General features: G+C 46.4%; 1 protein-coding gene across 2 annotated transcripts in view; it reads left to right on the top strand.

Moving 5' to 3' along the window:
* The first annotated feature begins 2,744 nt into the window (after positions 1-2,744).
* KLF7 (KLF transcription factor 7) overlaps positions 2,745-19,287 on the top strand; it is a 60,635-nt gene continuing 44,092 nt past the window's right edge. For both annotated transcript variants that reach the window (XR_012633939.1, XM_074910479.1), the window contains exon 1: positions 2,745-2,902. Coding sequence is in view for 1 of the 2 variants with exons in the window: in XM_074910479.1 (XP_074766580.1) it covers positions 2,801-2,902 (102 nt within the window). In the remaining variant the exon portion in view is untranslated. The remainder of the gene's footprint in view (positions 2,903-19,287) is intronic.

Here is a 19,287-nt window from a genome sequence, read left to right as displayed (position 1 = left end):
GAAAGCTTTTTCTGAAACAGGTATTTATTTCATAACCCTCTTGGTACGGGAGCTGTGTTATGATACCCAAGTGCCGCTGCTGTTTTCCAGATCTAACCACCTTAGTCCAGCTCTCTCCTCTCCTGTCTAAGTTTTCCCTTCCCAAGGTGCCCAGGAAAGGTGTCACTGCCAGATTGAGGCATGCTTGGAATTGGTAACGATGGTCTGTAAGACCTCTCCAGCACCGCTCACCGCGCTAACCTTTCCACTTATCTTCCCACTAGCACATACATTTACGGGTATATTTATGAGAAAGAGCAGTTTATTATTCACATCCAGCCTCACACCTAGTTTTTCTGCTAAGCTAAAAGTGCTGGAGATGGTCCTGTTTGAGACAACCTACAGCTCCCTAGATGAGGACTGGGAAACAGGCATTGTTTTCACAAGCAGCTCACAGGAGACAGCCATCTTAAAGTGAGCTGCCCACCGACCCGCTAGACCCGCAGCCTCAGGGTCAAAGCCTGAGCAAGAGCTCGCACAAGCCATCCTCTTGCTTCCGCAGTGCAAGCATCCAAACAAAAAGTGTTTTTGCAGAGGTGAGACCATTTATTTGAGAAAACTGCCTATGTCCAGTCTCTCCCAATTACTGCAGCTCCTTCAGCAACAGCTTCATTTCTCCCTTTCCCTCTAGAATTTGACTTCTGAAACTACAGTGTGGTGCTTACTCTGCTTCATTCTAAAGTTACAGCAGTGTTGCTTGCTGGCAGCTACAAGAATTTGGGGTTGGTACAGCTATTATCTGGGCTGTCTTTAGATATTCATTGTGAGCACCTATCTTCAAACATGACTTTCAAAATTGTTAACATGGACCCAGTCTTAGAAAAGGCAATTTGTCTTCGCCACCAAGAAAGAAAACATACCATGAACTAATTAGCACTGATGAGTTTTGCTGCCTCATACTTTCACATCAATCTGAGTGGGACACCTGGGATAAGACATGTGTATCCTTGTGGCATCACTTCCACTTACAGCAGCTGAGCCCAGGCTCACACACTCTTATCTGGTTGCAGAAGGAAGACAACAGCAAGTAGAGACACCTTAGTCACTTCGGGCGAGAAAAGTGTGATGCAACTGCTCTAAAACCAGATAGTTTAACAACCCCTGGCAGCATCTGCTTGTCCTGATACACAGCCAACCACCCACCATAAAAGGGCACCAGGGGATGTTTGTCCAGCAGCCTGCTGGCTAGATATGGCCCTGGCAATGCAACAGATGGGACTATAGGGCCCTTTGAGAGCAACAGAGAGCGTATTTCATCTATTACTGGACTCTCCCCCCATCATCTTTAAATGAGCACACTCAGTTCTGCAATCCCTCCAAAAGCAGAAATGCAACCGTGCCAAGTGCCAAGGCAATTCTGGGGAAGCTCTGCACCACACTAACCATTTAAGGTCAAACAGCTTATTAGCCAACCCAAACTAGCACTCAAAGTGGGCTCAGCTCATGGCTAAGCCTGGTTAAATACCACCACAAATGTCTTAATAAGCCCATAAGCAATTCTGGAGACAGCCTGGCTGGCTGACCGCTGAGCACCGCCTGTGCCTCAGAAGCTGGGTTGCTGTGGTCTCTGCATAGAGGCACCGAGCACGTGCTCCTCATACTGGCTGCTCCTGCTCAGGGTACATTCCCACTCTGCCTCCTTCCAACACCCTCATCAGCTGCGCGTCTTCCCCCAGCCATCTGTGACTGAGAAAAAAAAAAAGTGGTTTTCTCGGCCTGGCCACCCTCGGACCCTGGGGACTCAAGCGCTAGTGGCGGGAGAGCAGCACAGGGCTGCGCACCGCGCGGGAACGGCAGGGCAGGCTGCCCGGCGGGCACCAGCTGCGCGGCCCCTGCCATCCCCTCCAGCGCTCAGAGCGGGGCGAGGGGCAGCGGTGGCGAGCGCAGCCACCCCGCCTCTCCAGCGCGGCGACTTTCCGCCGAACCCAGCGCCGCGGCCGAGCCGGAGCGCGGCGGCCCCGGACGGCCCCGCGCCGCCCCCCAGCCCACCGCGCTCTGCCGCCGCCGCGCGCCCCGCCGCAGCCTTATATAGCACCCTAAAAATAGCTCCCCGCGCACCGCCTCGCGGGCCGCGGGGAGGAGGAGGGAGCCGCGCTCTGGCCAATCGGCATCGCCGGCGGCGGCCCGGTACCGCCCCCCGCGCCCCGAGCGGCGCCGCTATTGGTCGCCCGTGACTTCAGGCACGCCGCGGGCCCGCCCCTCCCGCCCCGCCGTTTACCCTACATGGTCACGCGCTGCCTGAGTGGGCCGCGCGGCTGCGCGCTGAGGGGGGCCGGGGGCGGGGCGGCCGTGAGGCGGCGGCGGCGGCGGCGGCGGCGGCGGCGGGCGGGGGGGCCGGGCCGGGTTTGGCGAGGGAGGGTGAGAGGAAAACGGGGAGGGGGTGGGGGACGTAGTCTTCCGAAAATAAAGAGGGGAGGGGGCGGGGACCGCGGGCGCGAGCGCGCGTGGCCGCGGCGCGGGGCTGTGCGGCGGCGGGGACGTGCCCCGGTGCGGCGGCCGCGGGGTGCTCGGTGCGCGCCGGCGCCTCTCGTCCTCCTCGGCCCGGCCCCCGGCCCTCGCCGTCCCTCCGCGCTGATTCTCTCTCTCTCTCTTTTTTTAAAGTGTGACTGAAACAAAACAAAGCCAAGGGGACGCTGGATCTATCATTGGTTGATTTTCCTCCTCCTTTTTTTTTTTTTTTTTTTATGATCAAAAACAACCCCCCACCCGAGCAAACAAACACACACAAAAGCAGAAAGAAAGGGTCTTGCTCAGCAGCAGCATGGATGTCTTGGCTAGTTATAGTATATTCCAGGAACTCCAGCTTGTCCACGACACCGGCTACTTCTCAGCTTTGCCATCCTTGGAGGAAAACTGGCAGCAGGTGAATCATTTAAATTACTCCTGTAAATCTCTTAAGCGCAGACAGTCGATGCATTGGGGCTGCATTTCTGACTTTATTTTATTTTTGTTCTTTAATTCAGGGTTGGTTTTTTTTGGTGTTTCTTTTTTTTTTTTTTTTTTTTTTTTTTTTTCTCCGCGTGGGTAGACCTTTAAATCTGTATTTTTTGCCATGACAAAACTGAGCAGTCCATTCAAATCTGTCTGCCTTCAGTCTTTTCTGAGCAAGCCCGGCAGCACCTGAGATCCGGTGGCATTCTTTAGGGTTTTGTTTTTATGATGACTACTATTTTTATTTTATTTTTGAGCTTAGATTTTTTTTTTTGTTGTTGTTGTTCTTTTAAACAAGGCTGATCACTTCCAGCCAGTGCTGACAACTGGCAGCTGTTGGAAACGGAATAGATCATTTTTATTTTCAGGTAATTAGTATATGTCAATAAAAATCGTAGCTTAAATCAGAGATCAGGGGTGGGCAGGTGTGTGGAAGCAGTAACAAAAGCTTTTAGGGTGAATTCTTTAACTAGGGAGGTGACTTATTTTTCATTCTTTTTTTCGTTTTTTTTTTTTTTTAGAAGATGGGAAGAAACACACACTCTTGCTGTATCTTAAAACAATGACGCCTTAGGCTGGTTCCAGTAAACCGGCATGTTTTGAGGCACTGTAGGGTTAATATGCATACAGAATTAGGATAAAGATGGATATAAAGTATTACGAATGCATTAAAATGATGATTGGTATTGTGAATAAATAAGACCAAGGAGAAGAGTAGGTTACAGAGAAAAGAGTTGTATAAAATGAACTATGAGCCCAAATGCATAGATATAAATAGTTATCAACTGGGATACTGAGGGGAAAGAAAAGACAGGATTTCTCATGACGGCAGGACACTGTGAGTCAATCCTGTTTCTTGGTGTGATTTTCTGGCAGAGGTGATGTGCCAGGTGAAATTCTGGAAACTAGTGTCTCTAAAAGAAAAAAAAAACCAACCACTGGTGTGTAGGAATAGTGGAGTGTGGCTGGGATGACATGTGGTGCTAATGCAGCGCACGGACTCGTGGCACTATCAGTGTAAGAATAACGAGCCACTGGATTTCATCTTGCCAGCGTTCACCTTGGTCTTGGCTAGCATGAGGGTAGCATGTATTAGGTCTCCAGTGAGTGACAGCTTGTGATGTTCATTTAATTTTTCCTCAGAAGTGTGTGGGGAGAAATGTGCATGGTAGGGCTTCAGGGGAGCACTCTGGCTGTAGCATTGTCATCCAGCTGGACTGGGGTTGGATCTTTAAAGGTTTAACCTAGTAAAATTGTTTTGGCTTCAGCTTTGTGTGTGTATATGCACACACACAAAAGGTTTATTGATAGCAACAGTATGAACACATTCAAGATTGCATTTGCAAAATGACCGATCCAACTTTGCTTTATCCTCCGAGGGGGAGGGGATGCTTTCTGTTATTAATATTCAGATCGCACATCCATGATGGTCACATCTGCTTTCCTTTTATATTTTTAACATGCTAATTAAACTGAAGAGGTTAATATAATTTAATTCTAAAAATTCATTTCCTAGCATCATTGTTGTTGGATCAGTTGCATATTCAGTTGCGTATTAGTAACAGTCCAGACAGTCCAAAGCGAGATAATCTGTTGACATAGCCAGCATGCTTTAGGCAGTACTGTGTGTGATACTCTGTCTCCTGCTGCCTTCTTTTATGCGTGGAAGAGCAGCAGTTTGTTTTATACAGTAAAATGTAGCTACCCGAGCCCACTGTTGCTATTGTGAAATTTAAACTCACCCTCTCCTGGTTAAACCCCACTGATTATCCACGTATGTTTGAAGAGAAGTTGAAAATAATTTATTACATTTTCTCTTATTTCCCCTCAAATCATCCAACCAGTGCCTGATGTTTCATAATACATCCTGTATTTACAGTTTGTTGTTATTCCCCTGTTGCTGCGTGGACTCTCCTTGCAAACAACAGGCAACAAAACTGATCTCTCAGTGGTGGGAGCAGCTGAAGCTGGCTGTACAGAGCATGCTGTCACGCAGACTTGGCAGACCCACTGACACACAGACCCCAATTTAATTCCTCTGAATCACTTGCAAATGTAGTCAGGTCTTGGGGATTTATTTATTTTAGGCAAACCGTGGCAAGTCTGGGGCGAGGGGGGTGTGTGCATGTATGTGTGTTTCCAAAGGTATCCCTTCAAACTGTCAGGCTGCAGTCAAGACCCCCGGGAAGAGGGCTGACAGGGCAGTGCCTGATCCCTGTGGGAAGCAGCAGCTTTAATTTTGAGTGAAAACACTTGAATGGGTCTGCCTCCACTCCCATGAAGAGCTCTGGTGCCATACCGGAGCTCCACAGAGGCTCCAGAGCGGTGCTCCTCCCAGCAGCAAAGCTCCCCAGGAGATTACTTCAGCCTCTTAAAAGGGGGGAAGTAGTTGTGTGGGTTGAGAGCAGGATCCTTACCACGTTGTGAGCTCCAGTTGTTTTGAGATTAGCAGCTACTAGTGCTTGATGTGGAGAGTGCCAGTTCCGGCTCCTAGAAGTGGTGTCTACTGTGATACCATAAAAGATGCATTTGCCCCACTGAAAATCAGAGGACACCTTGGGTTGACGGTGTTGACACAGTCCTGTCTTCCTTTTCTCCTGAGTCTGTACCACACTTTTGTAGCTGCTGGCTGAGGACTACACAGCTGGGGCAGTTGCTCATATTTCCGATTGTGAAACACCCATCACTCACAGAGGGCACTGACAGCACAGGCAGGTTGCTAAATGCTTGCTGATCAGCTGATCTCTCCCTTTTTTCCTTCGCACTGCAAGAGAAATGTGAGCAAGTTTGGGATCTGTGCTTTTGACTGTTAGTATTGGAGTTGAATGAGACCAACCAAGTAATATGTACAAAACAAACAGATTTTCTGTAGGAAGAGATTGTCATTGTCTTGTGTAGGTTTTGTTTTTAGGAGGAAAAAATGAAAAAAAAAACCAACCCCTCACTCCACCCTGGACATAGTTTACATTTAAAAGTGGAAATACCTGAAGTGGAAGCTGGAACTGAATCCATGACACGTTTCATGTTCTTTTAAAACACATGTTGGGAAGGGAGGGCTTGGTTTTCAGGCAGCAAAAGCTTAGCTTCACTATGTCAGCTTTGGGTGTACTCCTTCAGGCAAAACACTTTTGAGGTGAGGAGGGTGTTTTCTTGGAGTGGGGAGGTCAGGATCTAATGAATTCATAGCACAACTTCATCAGGAGAGAGAGAACTTTGTTTAGTCTTTGTTTAGCTTTTACAGCAGTGTTGAACCGCCACGGCACTGAAGGAGATTAAAGGAAGAAGAGGTGGGCTCTGTGCGTTGGAAAATGAGGCGTTCGCTCTACGTCAGCCGGCTGGTATCTCAGCATCTGTGTGTTCCTGCCTGATGCTTCATCCTGGCTCTGATTGAACCGTCCTAGTTGCTCTCTGTCCCTGCGAGCTGACTCTGCAGTTCAGCACCAGGGCAGGGGGAGATGTCAGCACCTGCGTGGCTGCTGCGCTGCAGCGGGAGTACCTTTGGCCACATACGCCACTGCTCAGGGGTAGCTGTCTGATGTGGCATCCCCGAGATTGGAAACAGACTGCTGGAGAGACAGCACGAGGCTGAAGAGTGCCTTGTTACTCTGCAGAGGAAGGAAGTGGGTAGGAGGCTGTCTCTGAGGGAGGCGACTGTGAGGAGTGTAGCCCGTGCAGCTGCACGTGGTCCCACTCTCGGTGTGCCAGGCTGCAAAGAGGGAGAGAGCAGGGCTGAGAATTGAAAAGGGCAGGACATGGGGCTTCAGCCTGTTCTTCCTCCTGGGCCTTGGCAATGTCACTTGGGGGGGTCATGAAAAGATCAGTGTGCAGAAGGCATCTTTTCTAGTCAGATATGTGTCTTAGGGGTAACATATCAAGCCATCCCTATTATTCTTCTCCATAGGCCCCTTGGATGACTCTGGACTCACTGTCCTTGTGTGGAGAAGGGGTCTGATCAGGAGACATTTTGGGGCTCTCTGCATATTCTGTGTGGGCCATAGGACAGCCTCTATCATGGTCATTCTCATAATTTCAGAGCACAGGAGCACAGAGAGCAGGTAGATGCACAGGGTCACTGTGTGTGCAGCTGATACAGGTGTATAAAATCAGCAGGATTTAGCTTCCAAACCCGGGCTTACTCTGAAAGAGCCAGCCTTTCCCACGTGTGTGACTGGCTAGCAGAAGTGGCAACAGCATAGTATCGTTTGCCTGATAACCATTGCCTGATAACATTTCCTCTTGCCTTGGCTGACCTGGTTGTTCTCAGCTGCAGCAAACAATGATCCTTCCAAGGGAGATGCATGTTTCCTGTAAAGCATAGGATCAAGGAAGCCTTTGTTTCACTCTTGACTCTGTCGTAGAGCCTTCTTTGCATATTTTTAATCAAGTCTTGAAGTCTCAGTTTCCCCCTTTCTGAAGTGACTGACAACAGCAATGCTAAGGCATGGTCGTTGCGGGGCTGGGAGGCTGAGCTTTGACCTGTTCTGGCAAAGCGCTTTGGGATCACTGTGCTGTGTGAGAGCAGAGTATCCCGAGGTGACTAATCTAGCAGAACTCTTACATCTTAATGCTGACTTCTATTTGGCAGACAGGGTCATTTTCAGGCCTACAGGAAAAATTTCCACTGCTACTGGAAAGGAATAAATCACACTGGAGAACATTCCCGCCTCCCCATCGTCTCCATTGTTCTGGTTTAATGGCATAGTTGGCCACTACATAAACTAAACCATCTCTTTTAATATTGCTATTTCATCTTGGTTCCAGTCACAGTGTAACACATTTCTTAAGTGCTTATAGTACATCATGCCTCTTGAGAATAACTTGCAGAAATGGTTGACTTCCAAGAACAGCCACATGTGTAATGCAGTGTATTTCAGACTCTAAGCACCAGTCCATTTATACCTGCAGGCTCTCTGCTTGCTCCATGTGCTGAAAGCATGCTCCTATCACCTTGTAGAAAGAGATGGAGAAAGAGAGAAAAGACAGACTTGAAATTGCTGTCCCTACTGTTTCATGATTCCTTAATTACAGCATTTGTTGTTATAAGTGATTATTTCTTGGCATTGTGAAAATGTAGAGCCCCGCTATCCACGTTACAGGTCTTAATAGATGATTATGTCTGTGACTTGTGTCAAGTGATTTTGAAATGGAGTGAATGCCTTTAAGCAATGCACAATCATAATGTGGGTACTCAGCTAGAAAATATTTTATTTGTTTGGGATGCTTTAACCTCCCCTCCCCCAAGCCCACACGTTTCTGTATGACCTGTTGAATAAGCAATGCACAGATTAGAGTAAGCTCCATAAAAGTCATGGTATATAGCTAGTCTGCAATGTGATACTTCCATGTGGAAACGGCAGAAGGTCTGCAGTTCCACGCAGTAATTTCACACTTAAGCTCTCCAGGGTGGAGGCAAAGGGTATCATCTGGATGTTGCCGTATTTTTTGAGGCCTTGTCAAATGAGTCTCTGCTGAGAAACATCCAGTGTGTTGCTTCTCCATTTTGCATTGGGAAACATGTTATGGGGGAGTGAGAAGGGAGCTGCTTCTGTTTGACTCTGTAGCTGCATATGAACAACCTCATTTGCAATTGTCCTTATAAAACAAAGGGATTTTGCTCACTGGCTGAGCAGCTTTGGTGTTCAGTACATTAAGCAATGGGGTAATAGTACACCTCATCTCCTATCAAGTTTGTCACATTCTGCAGAGGGGAAGAAAGAATGTAGCCTTTTGATCACCACGCTCAAAACCTCATAAAAAGTTATTCACAGGTAATGTGATTGGTGGCGGTTTTCCTTTCTGATGGTAAACCTAAATTCTGGAGAGTTAATAAAGGTGTTTTCAAGAATGGTGCTGAGTCCCTCTTACTTTCCCTTCTGTTTCCCTGGACTCTGAAGTGCCTGCTGCCCCTTCTGCTTCGTATTTATCAACAATGCCCCCACCACTTCCAAACTCCCAGCAACACTCAGGAGTTGGGAGTGTCATTTTTTTGGTGTCTTTCAGGCTCAAGTTGCAGGAATCACCTACCTGAATTACTGAATTTCTTCTCCCCACAGGTCCTCTTTGTACTATGGCTGCTCTGCCTTGGTCCAGATGAATCTGGATTCACCTGAACTGCAGGGTTCAGCTGGTTCTGTAGCAAACAAATAAAAGAAACCTGCCAGGGAAAGAGCCTCCCTCCTCCCAGATTTTCCTGGGTAGAGAACAGGTTTGGAGTACAGATGTTACACAGGTGTATTCCCCAGCTTGATGCTGTTGTATTTGGACCATCAAAGTTTTCTTCCATTGGATTCAGTCTTGATAGGTGCTACATGTGTTTTGGGTGCCTAAGTTTGGTACTCTGTTGGCTGTGTGCCCTTCCCAGCATTGCCACTTTAAGTTAAAAAATCACGTGCCTGATTCCCAAGACACAGATTGTCCTTAAAATCACAGACATTTTTTAGTTTGATGTTCTTTTTACTTTCCTTGCTTCTGAGCCACTGAAAATTTGTTTTATTCTCTTTTAGTCTCAGAAATAAAAAACCTGGGGTTTTCAAGGCTTACTTAATTCCAGCAGCATTAAGAAAATGCCACTATTGTGGCATTTTGAGAGCTGGCAGTACAGAGATAGGTGTGTACATCATTAAAAGCTCACGTATCTCTGTGTTCACCAGGCTGTATTTGCCATGCCTGCTCTGGCAGCAGCTGGTGAGGAAGTCTGCCTGGCTGTTCAGGTTGTTAGGCTCCCTGTGAGAGCAGGGTTTGTGTCTCATTTCCCTTCTTAAAAGAAATCGTTTCAGCCTTTATGCTCAAAGATAGTTGGACATCTTGGATTTAATCAGGACACCACACCTTTGCTTCTCAGTTTTTCAGTTACAGGATGAGTTGGCAGCTCTTCCATTCTTGTAGGGCTGCTGTGAGGATTCGTATTACGGGTTTGTGGGGCTGGGGCAGGAGAAGGTTGCACTGGGCTACGGGGAGATGGGCAGCTAGCCCCATTGAAGCTGCTGGCCCAAATCCTGCCACGCCAGCCAGCAGGTGCTGAAAGCACAGGACAGCTCCTGCACAGGGAGCCCTCGGCGGGGTGCAGCATTGCCTCTCCGAAAAAATGAAAACAAGGATCCAAAAGGTAAGCTTAAATTGCCCTGCCCAGAGGTCTTTGTTGTCTTTGAGACAACCTGTGCATAGTACTAATTGACCCCTTCTCTAGGTTTTTAAAAGGTGTTGGGGTTGGGTGGAGGAAGGTTGGGCAGGAAGGGATGGGATTATTTTTGATTACAAGGTTTAATATATCATCTCTCATATGTTAAGCGGCTCTGATGCTCTTAATCCTTTCAAAGCAGGTACCCATCCTCTCCCTCTTCTTACACATGAAGGATCCTTTCCAGTCCAGAGCATTTCCTCTCAGTGCAACTGTGTATTCATTGCATGTGTTATTGATTGGAGAACTGTTAAGATGCATGTGGTATGCTTTACGACGTACGCTAAAGAGTCTGAGTCATTTATGCGCAGACTGCGTATTAATGCTTGCTGAAGGTCCAGTAAGCATACTTACTTAAGGGTTGTAATGTTTTTGAGCATGGTGCTTATAGACCATGTCGCACATGTCCTAATTCTCTTGGTTATTTCTCAGCATTGTGGACCTGAGTGCAAAGCTGGGGTTTAAATCATACGTGGGGGTCAACAGGTCCTATTCCACAAGGGATAGAGAAGTAGGCAGTGACACAGGTGAGCTTGGGACACAGTGTGATTGATGGAGAAGGATGTGACAGAGAAGGATGCTGGCTTGTGAGAGGCTCTTCTGAGACATTCCAGTTAGTGTCCTGATTTACGAATCCTGCCCTTAAACCTGCAGCCTCCCAAGGTCAGTTTTAAAGGGGCACTGGCATAGGGTTGATGTCTGACCGTGACAGACCTTTGTAAACCAACATGTTCGGACAGAAACTGCAATCAATGTAATTATCTCCATCTATATAATTAAAAAAGCCCTGGAAGCAGGTTTTGTGTTTTTTGGACAGGATTGTCTTGCCTACCTGCTGCCTATGTAGCTCTCGCGCTGCAGCATTCTTCCCATGCGTCTGGAGTGAAATGACTGGAAATCAAAGTGAAAATGACTGTTTGCTTGGAATGTGCGGTGAGGAAAAATGCATGTGGCATGACAAGTAAATTAGATTTTAAAAATGCTTTCACTACTAATAGGCTACTATACTGTTAGGCATTTGCTTTTAATTCTGACTCTCGAGTGGGCAAAGTTCACTTTCAGGCATGAGGACAGTTCTTAGGTTTGTAAATGTTTGCAATTTCTGCTGACTTGTCTTCACTCCAGCCCAGGAGGGGAATTGGCGTTGCACTGCATTGTTTTGTGCTGCTGGGGTGAAGGAGGGGGCTGCCTTTAATTGCCTGGCTTTATTCTCCACCAGGGCAGGATGGAAAACAAAGGTTCCAGCGAGGAAAGGCCATAGTGAAAAATGTTCAGTGGGTGGAAGAGTAGAAGGGGTGAGAGGCGCTGCTGTCTGCTTACTTTTTACACCCAAAATGAAGAGTGGCCACATCACAGCACTGAGGTGTGATGTTAGAGACCTGGATTTGAGTTGCTTCTTTGCTTGATTTAGGTCTGCCCTTCCAGTTTACATCTTGGATGTGTGAAATTTCAGTGGATGACATGGTGACTCCAAAACCAATATATTCCAATGAAACACTTTAGATTGGACAAAAATGTAATTTGTGGGGGAACGTTTAGTAGAAATATTTCAAGCATTTCTACTTGCTAGAAGTTTTCATGAGAGCCTAGCCCTGTTTTCAGTGAGAGACTTGGTTTAGCTAACATCTTTGTTGTCAATTTTACCCTTCTGTTTCAGGGCTTGTGCCCCTGGAACTCGATTAATTTTTCTCAGCTATTATCAATTTGGCTAGTAAATGGTATCCAGACTCTCTGCATCCTGTGACTCTTGCATCTTTTGAGAACCACAGCCACAACTCTACATAATGCTGTAAGAGATGTGTAGATACTTCTGGTCTCTAACCTGGGTGCCTGTTCTCCCTCCCTCTAGGCAAGGGTCTGGCAAGGCATGTTGATGTGTGAGATGCACAAATCACACATTTTCCTTGGCTCCTTGCAACTTTTTGTCACTCCTCTCTCCTTTGCTCAGCTGCTGATGGCAAGGTGCTGTACTGGTTTGTTGATGAGGAGTCAGTGCACACACCCTCCCTTGGCACCTCTGGCTTACTGCTGGATCTGAGGTGCCCCACATCTCAGGGTGCAGGGCGAGGTGAAGGCTCAGGGGTTTCGTTCTTTTCCTGTGGCTGCACAGTGACTTGAAGGGTGCCAGCCCTGCAGAGCTTGCTGCCTGCTTTGAGCTGGTGAAAAATACTAAATAATCCTGGTTTGGGTGTTGTTTTTTTCTTTTCTTTCTTCTGGCCTCCCCTGTCAGCCTGGAAAATTTATGCTGCTCTGAAGAAAACATTCCACTCATCTGCAAGCTACTACAGCTGCCGTGTGAGTAATAAAGTATGGAAAGGAGGAAGGGAGACGGGAGAAGAAGGATGGGAGCTGGTGTTTCATATGGAAAGCATCAGGCCAGAAGTGGCTTTGTTTCCGACACGTGGACAGTGGAGAGGCTGTGTTTGCTGCTCAATGGAAAATTGGTGCCAGTGAAAAGAAACCTCCCTCATTAGTGACTAGATGAGGTGGGGATGAACTTCAGAGTCTCTTGCTTTTATTTTTAATTTTTAAATTTGTCCACATTTTAAAATAATAAGGGAGAAGCAAAGGGCAGTGGTCTGACTGCTTTGAGAATACGGTCATTTTGGGCAAAATGCCTCTTTTCTGTCTTCATCAGATCCTGCTGTCTCAGTTCACTCTGATGGTGTCACAGCCCTCCTGCAGCTGTTCATAAGCTACACTGGCACCTCAGAGTGGTTGTGAACACCTGAAGGTTGCTGTACGTCAGGTTCTTAGCAAGGCCTGTTTGGTTTCTGGTCTTTTGGGATAGTGTAAAGTCATGCTTGTAGGCTTTCCTGCACAGTCAAGGAAACCGGGAGCTTAGTTTTGGTGCTGAGAAAGCTGTTTCTGATGTAACCAGAAGTGTCTGAGAGTTGGGGCTTTAAGAAATGTGTGAAAGAGTGGTGGGAGTTGCAGTCAAATAGTGAGAGTAAGGGGTGTTGCTGTCTGATCAGACCAGAGGAAGGAAGCACTTAGAGTTTCGGAGGTCTCCAGTATCTTGGAATAAGAGTCAGACTGCTGTGAGTGCTGACTCGACCCAGTGAAAGAGCTTGTAAGATGCTTCTCCTGCAGGTTTGAGAATTTCAGAGTAAGTGGATGTCACCTGGGGTAGTTTCCTACTATCTACTTCAGGAAAACAGTGTTGACTTATTGGCACATCCCTTAGCTCTCCTGTATTTTTAGAGTGAAAAGAAAGGTGGTTGTGTATGACGTTTGAAAATGGAAGGGTCTGGTTTAATCTATGAGGGTTTTTTCTAGAGGGAATGAGTCTTTTGGTGTTTGCTTGTACAGTTAAGGTCAGAAAGAGCTTTGCTGTTTCTTCCACTGATTACAGTATGAAAACCCTCCAGGTGCATGCTGAAATCTCTGTCTCCAGTGCTTCCCTGGATGAAGATGCTTGCTTGAATCGGTGCCTCAGGAGCAGCGGTGATTTGGGGGTTAAGAAGGTGATGCAGGGGCCTTGCTCTGCTCAGTTCACATGCCTCCAGAACAGCCTGGTCCCATGGCACCACCTTGTACTTCTGAATTGACTGCAGAGCTCATGCTCTCTCTTCAGGCAGCCCTGATTTTCTGCTCACTCAAGACAGTGTTGTGTTTTCTGATAGTGACTCCTTTATTAGTTTTTCTTGGATGCTGGCAAATGAGTTTCAGAGTACTCAGTTTAAATACTCTTTACTGACTGTGCCTAGCTCATCTTGGGCTTTCTGAGCTTTGGTGGTTTGTTTAAAATGTGAATAAGCCCCAGTTGTTTGAGGGAGAACTGAAGAATGCCAGTGCAGAGCTACTTTCTGGTGTGACGGACTTGGTAAATGGGTGACTTCCCAGCATAGTTTCTCAGTACTGAGAAGAATACCAGTAGGTGCACAGAGCCCTACAAAGGCTGCATTGGGATTCCTTTTTCTGACATGAGAAATTCGTGTTACATTTCTTTGAAGAACACATTTGAGGGAAAGCAAGGGAAACAAGGCGTGGGTGGTTTCTTACTCCCGAATACCTCCAGCGCATGTGACTTTTAGAAAATGCTGAATACTCATCTTACAAGTCCTGAATGTCTGTTGAGCTGGACACTGAGTGGATGCCCGAGGTCAAAGACTTCTCCTATTGGGGCTGTCTCACATGGATTATCTTCGTGCAGTGAGAGCTATTCCAGCTGCAAGGCTTTGTAATTCAGTCAGTGTTTTGTTTGAGCAAGCTGCATCTCTGGTCAGATGTTGTTGCACTGTGGTATAAGATGGGAATTTCTGTCTCCTTCCCATTTCTTTATGTTTAAGTGGAAAAGGTCAAGGAAACATTTGACATTCAGTTCTGAATGCTTTTTCTCTTTGTAAATGGGAAGAATAGTACCCACATCATGTTGGGGATTTCAGATCAGTGAGTGAGTCAGATCCTGGGCTGATGCAAACTAACGCAGAGCTGCCAGTCACAGTGGCGGCGATACATGGATTTACCCTGGCCCAGTGTCCACGAAGTCACTTGACACCTTGCAGGAGAACTGTCTATACAAATCCCAGGTCTTGTCAGGATGTGGAATAAATGTCAGGATGTGGGCAGAAAGCAGTACACCCATTTTAATGATTTGGTTGAAACAATATTCCTGCTCTATGGTTCTCATAAATGTATTTCCACTGGTGTTGGGGGGAGGAGATATTCTCAAGTGCCATAATGAGAGAGTACATTTTTTAAAATGTTGCACAATAGGCCACTAAGTTGTGCTCTAGCTATATTGGCTTATTTCTGGTTTATAGTGAGCATGGCCTTAGGCATCCTATAAATACCATTTCTTCCCCCCTCTTCAGCTAATAAATAATGGAAGCTGTACCGGAAAGAAATTTTCTTTCCATGAAAGAGTGGGAGGTCCTGAGCTGCCCTCTATAAAACAAAGGATGTAGCATGATTTGTTTTCGTTGGTTTTTCAAATGAAGAAAATGTGGGGGTGGGAGGGAATGAGAAGATGTTTCTGTGTGCTAAATGTGCTCTCCCCAACACTGCAAGGTAGGATGATGTCTGGTGTGGGCATTACTTCCCCCAGGACAGTATTACCCATGTGTGAAATGAAGACAGATGAGAGCAGTTTCTGAACAGTCTCAGTCCATGGGAAGAAGGAAGGATCCCATTGTGATATACCCTTGGGCTTTCATATCCTGCAGTGGAAGCCAACCTGAAATGGGTGTAAATGAGCATCTAAAGGAGCCCTTTGTGTAATTCAGTGGGCTGTGTTGTCCAGGGGTCAGATTAAATTATCAGAATGGCCTTTTTGACCTTAAAATCCACTTCTGTAAGTCAGTCCTCTTTGAGACCTTTTTGCTCTGTTTTAATGGTGTCAAAAAGCTGTAGTGTAAATGTGAGTCATGAAGGGTCCTTGTGTGTGCACATATGTGTCACCAGACACATGTCATTTTGAGAATCCATCACGTGCATACTGTGTGTCAGGTTGGAAATGTGTCTCAGAGGAGAGACCAGGTTTGTGGAGGTGGGGGCTTCCTCCTGCTCTGACTGGAATCAAAAGCAAGTCCATGTCCTGTCCTGTCATGTCATATGGAGGGTGTGGGGCCACATTCTGATTGCAGCTGGGCGTCTAAGGTTAGAGAAGGGTCAGGGAAGACCTTGTGTTCAGCAAGGGGGTCTTACTGGCTAATTTTGAAGGCAAATGCGTTTCAGGAGCCTAGTGCACATGATGAAAAGGCGGTTTTGGTCACTGCCTTCATCCAGCAACAATAAACTGTGCATATAAACAGATCTGGTCCAGAAACAAAAAAGCTTCAAAATTAGTACTGTTAGATCATTAATTTCTTCCGCCCAGGTGCCATTTCTTAGTCTATGCCTTGGTGGTGCTTTCCAGTCTCATCTGAAATCCACCTAGCATGAGGCCCTGCTTTCTTTGGAAGCATCTGCTAAAACCTCATCTAGGAGAGGAATATCTAACAGGTTGTTCTTTCTCCTACCTGAGTCTAATTCCTCCCCCTCCCATATTCTGTCTCTTCTCCATGAGCAAGTCCATTGCTTTGTTTGGGTTCACCCTGTTCATAGCTGCACAGTCTGTGATGCTTTTTCCCATCTTTATCTATATTAACTCTTTTAAGGATTTTTATCTAAATGTGAAACGAGACCCCTGCTCATTGACTGGAGATTATAACACTGACTGCGGAACAGACGTGATAAATAGTAATAAATGTGCATGTCCTTTTCAATTTTGTTATACTTTCCATCTCTGTGTTCCTTCCAGTTTTCCTGTATATCAGATGCTAAGAATGTGTCCTCAAAGCTATATTGGTCTTCTCTGCATCTTATCTGTTCTAGGTCTTTTTTCAGTCTTTCTGGATCTCTGCTTTGTATTGAGCGTGCATGGTGTGTTGCTGTTTCTTCCATAAATGTATTAATTTGTCTTTTTCCAAATTCAATCTCAAGGATTTATTTCCTGCCACTGTGTAGTTTTCTTTATATACTGCTTCTCTTTGCTGGCATCACAAAAAATGTAGCATTTCCTCCTTAAGCCCTTTTCCCCGCTTTTCTTCACAGTGAAAGCTTTTTATCAGTTTCCTTAGTTTTCTGATTTGTTTTTATTAAGCATGCTTTTATAGTGAGGGCTGCAATCCATCAGAGCAAATGGAAACAAAAATTTATGCCAGATTTCTGTTTGTTTGTTTAACAAATCAGATCAGACTTTAAATGGGATGAAGTCAAATTGGTACTGATGACTTGACTTGATGGTAGCTGATTCTGAGTGCTCGCTATTGACAGTGAGTTGTGGAAGGTGTCAGCATTCTGAAGAGCCTAAAAGCACAAGTACAACCATGGGGTTGAAAATAACGTGGTGGTATTAGTATGGGGAAGAGCAGGGTTGCTGTGAGTTGCTGCCCTTTGTTTGGGAAACAGTATCTATATGCTGGTTAGTTAGTTAGTTGAAGACCACAGGTTTTGTGGTTGATGGATGTGAGGTGGGTGTTTAACCTGGATCATGGTTAAAGGGGAAAAGCTGCTTGAATTTCAGTGCCCACCCAGCACACCTCTGCCCTTCTCTTCGGCAAAGGGAGCTCCTCCGATGTGGGCAGGGAGCAGGCCAGCCTGAAACATCCCTCTGGAGGGGGTGTGTGTGTGTGTGTGTGTCCCGAGCCACAACCCTCTGCAGTGGGTGGCTGTGGTGGCTGTGAGTAGGGTGACTCCCAGCCACCCTGACCCCGCTGCCTTAAAGGAGGATTTGCCAAAGCTGCTAGTGTAAGGCAAAGGAGCTCAGGCATGAGCCCAGGGCTGCGTTAGCTGCTCTGAACTGCAAGGCACTCGTCCGTTTGCTTGGCGGGTCACCCCAGGCTCTGGACTTTCCTGCTGTGTTTGTCCACTGGGCTGCTTTTAACTGTCTCTGCTCCTTTGAGTCAGCTTGGGCTGCTCGCATGGTAAAGAAATATTTTCCTGGTGGTTCAGAAGATGGGTGATTCCCTTTCCTTCCTGTGCAGGAGGAAAGCTGATTGCTCCATACAAGGTCTGCTGGGGTTATAACAAAACAGTGGGGCCTTGCCAGATAGGAATGAGGTGTACAGCTGCCTGTGGGCAGCAGTAAAAAAAAACTTTTCAGAGGAACTCTCGTCTTTCTCCCCTTTATTCAGCAAGCTCTTAAGTTGTGGGTATCTGAGGGGTTTTTGCATGGAACACAAGGTCTGTAAAAAAGCAGATCCTAAGCCATGTTCTGTTGCTAATGATCCTGCAGACCAGCATGTAAAAGCCAAATGTTTTAACAGAAATTAGGGAGTGAAGGCGAGAAAGGAACTGCTACAATGAGGTACCACATGGCACCATCCTTATGACTTGATGGTGTGATTGCACTAGACTACATCCTGGGTGTATTCTTCCATCTAATAACTTCCTGTAAGAATTGGAAACAGAGGGATGTGCAGAAAATCCACTGTCCATCCAGATGTTAATCAGGACAAAAGTCAAAGTTCAGAAGTACAATATGAATGAAAAAATTGTGAAAAAGCAGCACTCTGTGCTTACCTCTATTTCAGTACCGGGGACTATGCTGGCAAATTTGTGCAGTCTGGAGCAGCAACAATCCTCAGCAGTTGATAAGTCAGAGGACCTGACGTCTACACTCTTGGAAGCAAAATTTGCAAGTTGTTTTTTTGAAGCTCAAATTTTCTAAGAGCAGTGACAGAGCTGTTTCAGCAGAGAAAAATACATACCCTTTCATCCAAGACCCAGAAGTTTAGAGCATTCAGATGTCTGTTTGATTTTGATGGTTGGGCTTTGAACAGATAAGATGCTTCACAGCCATTGCCCTTAGAGAGCAGGGAAGCTGTAGCATGCCCATTTTACAGGCTGGGAAACTGGGACACCCAAGAGCTCAGTTGTTGGAGAGAGGAAGTCGAGAGCAGAGCTTGAAAAGGATACCGGCTCCCTGATCTCCATTTTAATTAAATTCTTTCTGCAATTGTCTTCCCTGGCAGTTTAACTGGTGGAATGTGGTCTAGCGGAGGAATTTTTGGCTGCAAACTTGACAGGAATATTTTTCTGGGCCAGATCCTTGCTTAGTGTAAATTAAGATGACTCCACTAGCTACGATTACAGTGCTAGCGATTTACTCCTCCCTCTGAGAATCTGGCCCTGGTTTGCAGACAGTGGGCAGTGTCATATAATTTGTTCTTTTTAATTTTAGTCTGTCTAGACACTTTTGCAGCACCCCTTTCTGGGAGGACTTTGTGCCAGCAGCTCTGGAGCAGCACCACACTTCTCTGGTGAGAAATGCTTAGCAGACACAGCGTGGAGGTGGCCTAGTGTGCTCAAACTCAGCTTTTCACCTCCCTGGTGTGGGGTTTGGCTTTGATAGTCTTGGTGTTTCTTAGTGGAGAGGTGGCAGAGGGGATTCATGGCAGGATTTCTTCCTTGCGGAGGGGGAGCGAGTCTGTCATTTTCACCTTTTCTGACAATGTGTTGTCCCAGCTGAGTGCTGGAGAAAGATGGCTCGTGCTGATACAGCATTTCTGTGGTGGTTTTTCTTTCCAGCAATGGATGACACACCTCTCTTTGTGGGTAAGAAGGTCTTTCTCCTGGTTTTAAAGGCCATTTGCTGGTCTTGTGTTTATTATTACAGTCAGTCCTTCCTCCCACGTTTTCAGTGTTTACCACTC

The sequence above is a fragment of the Athene noctua genome, chromosome 7 (genome assembly GCF_965140245.1).
Source record: "Athene noctua chromosome 7, bAthNoc1.hap1.1, whole genome shotgun sequence".
Taxonomy (NCBI): Eukaryota; Metazoa; Chordata; class Aves; order Strigiformes; family Strigidae; genus Athene; species Athene noctua.
This window is presented reverse-complemented; position numbering and strand designations above follow the sequence as displayed.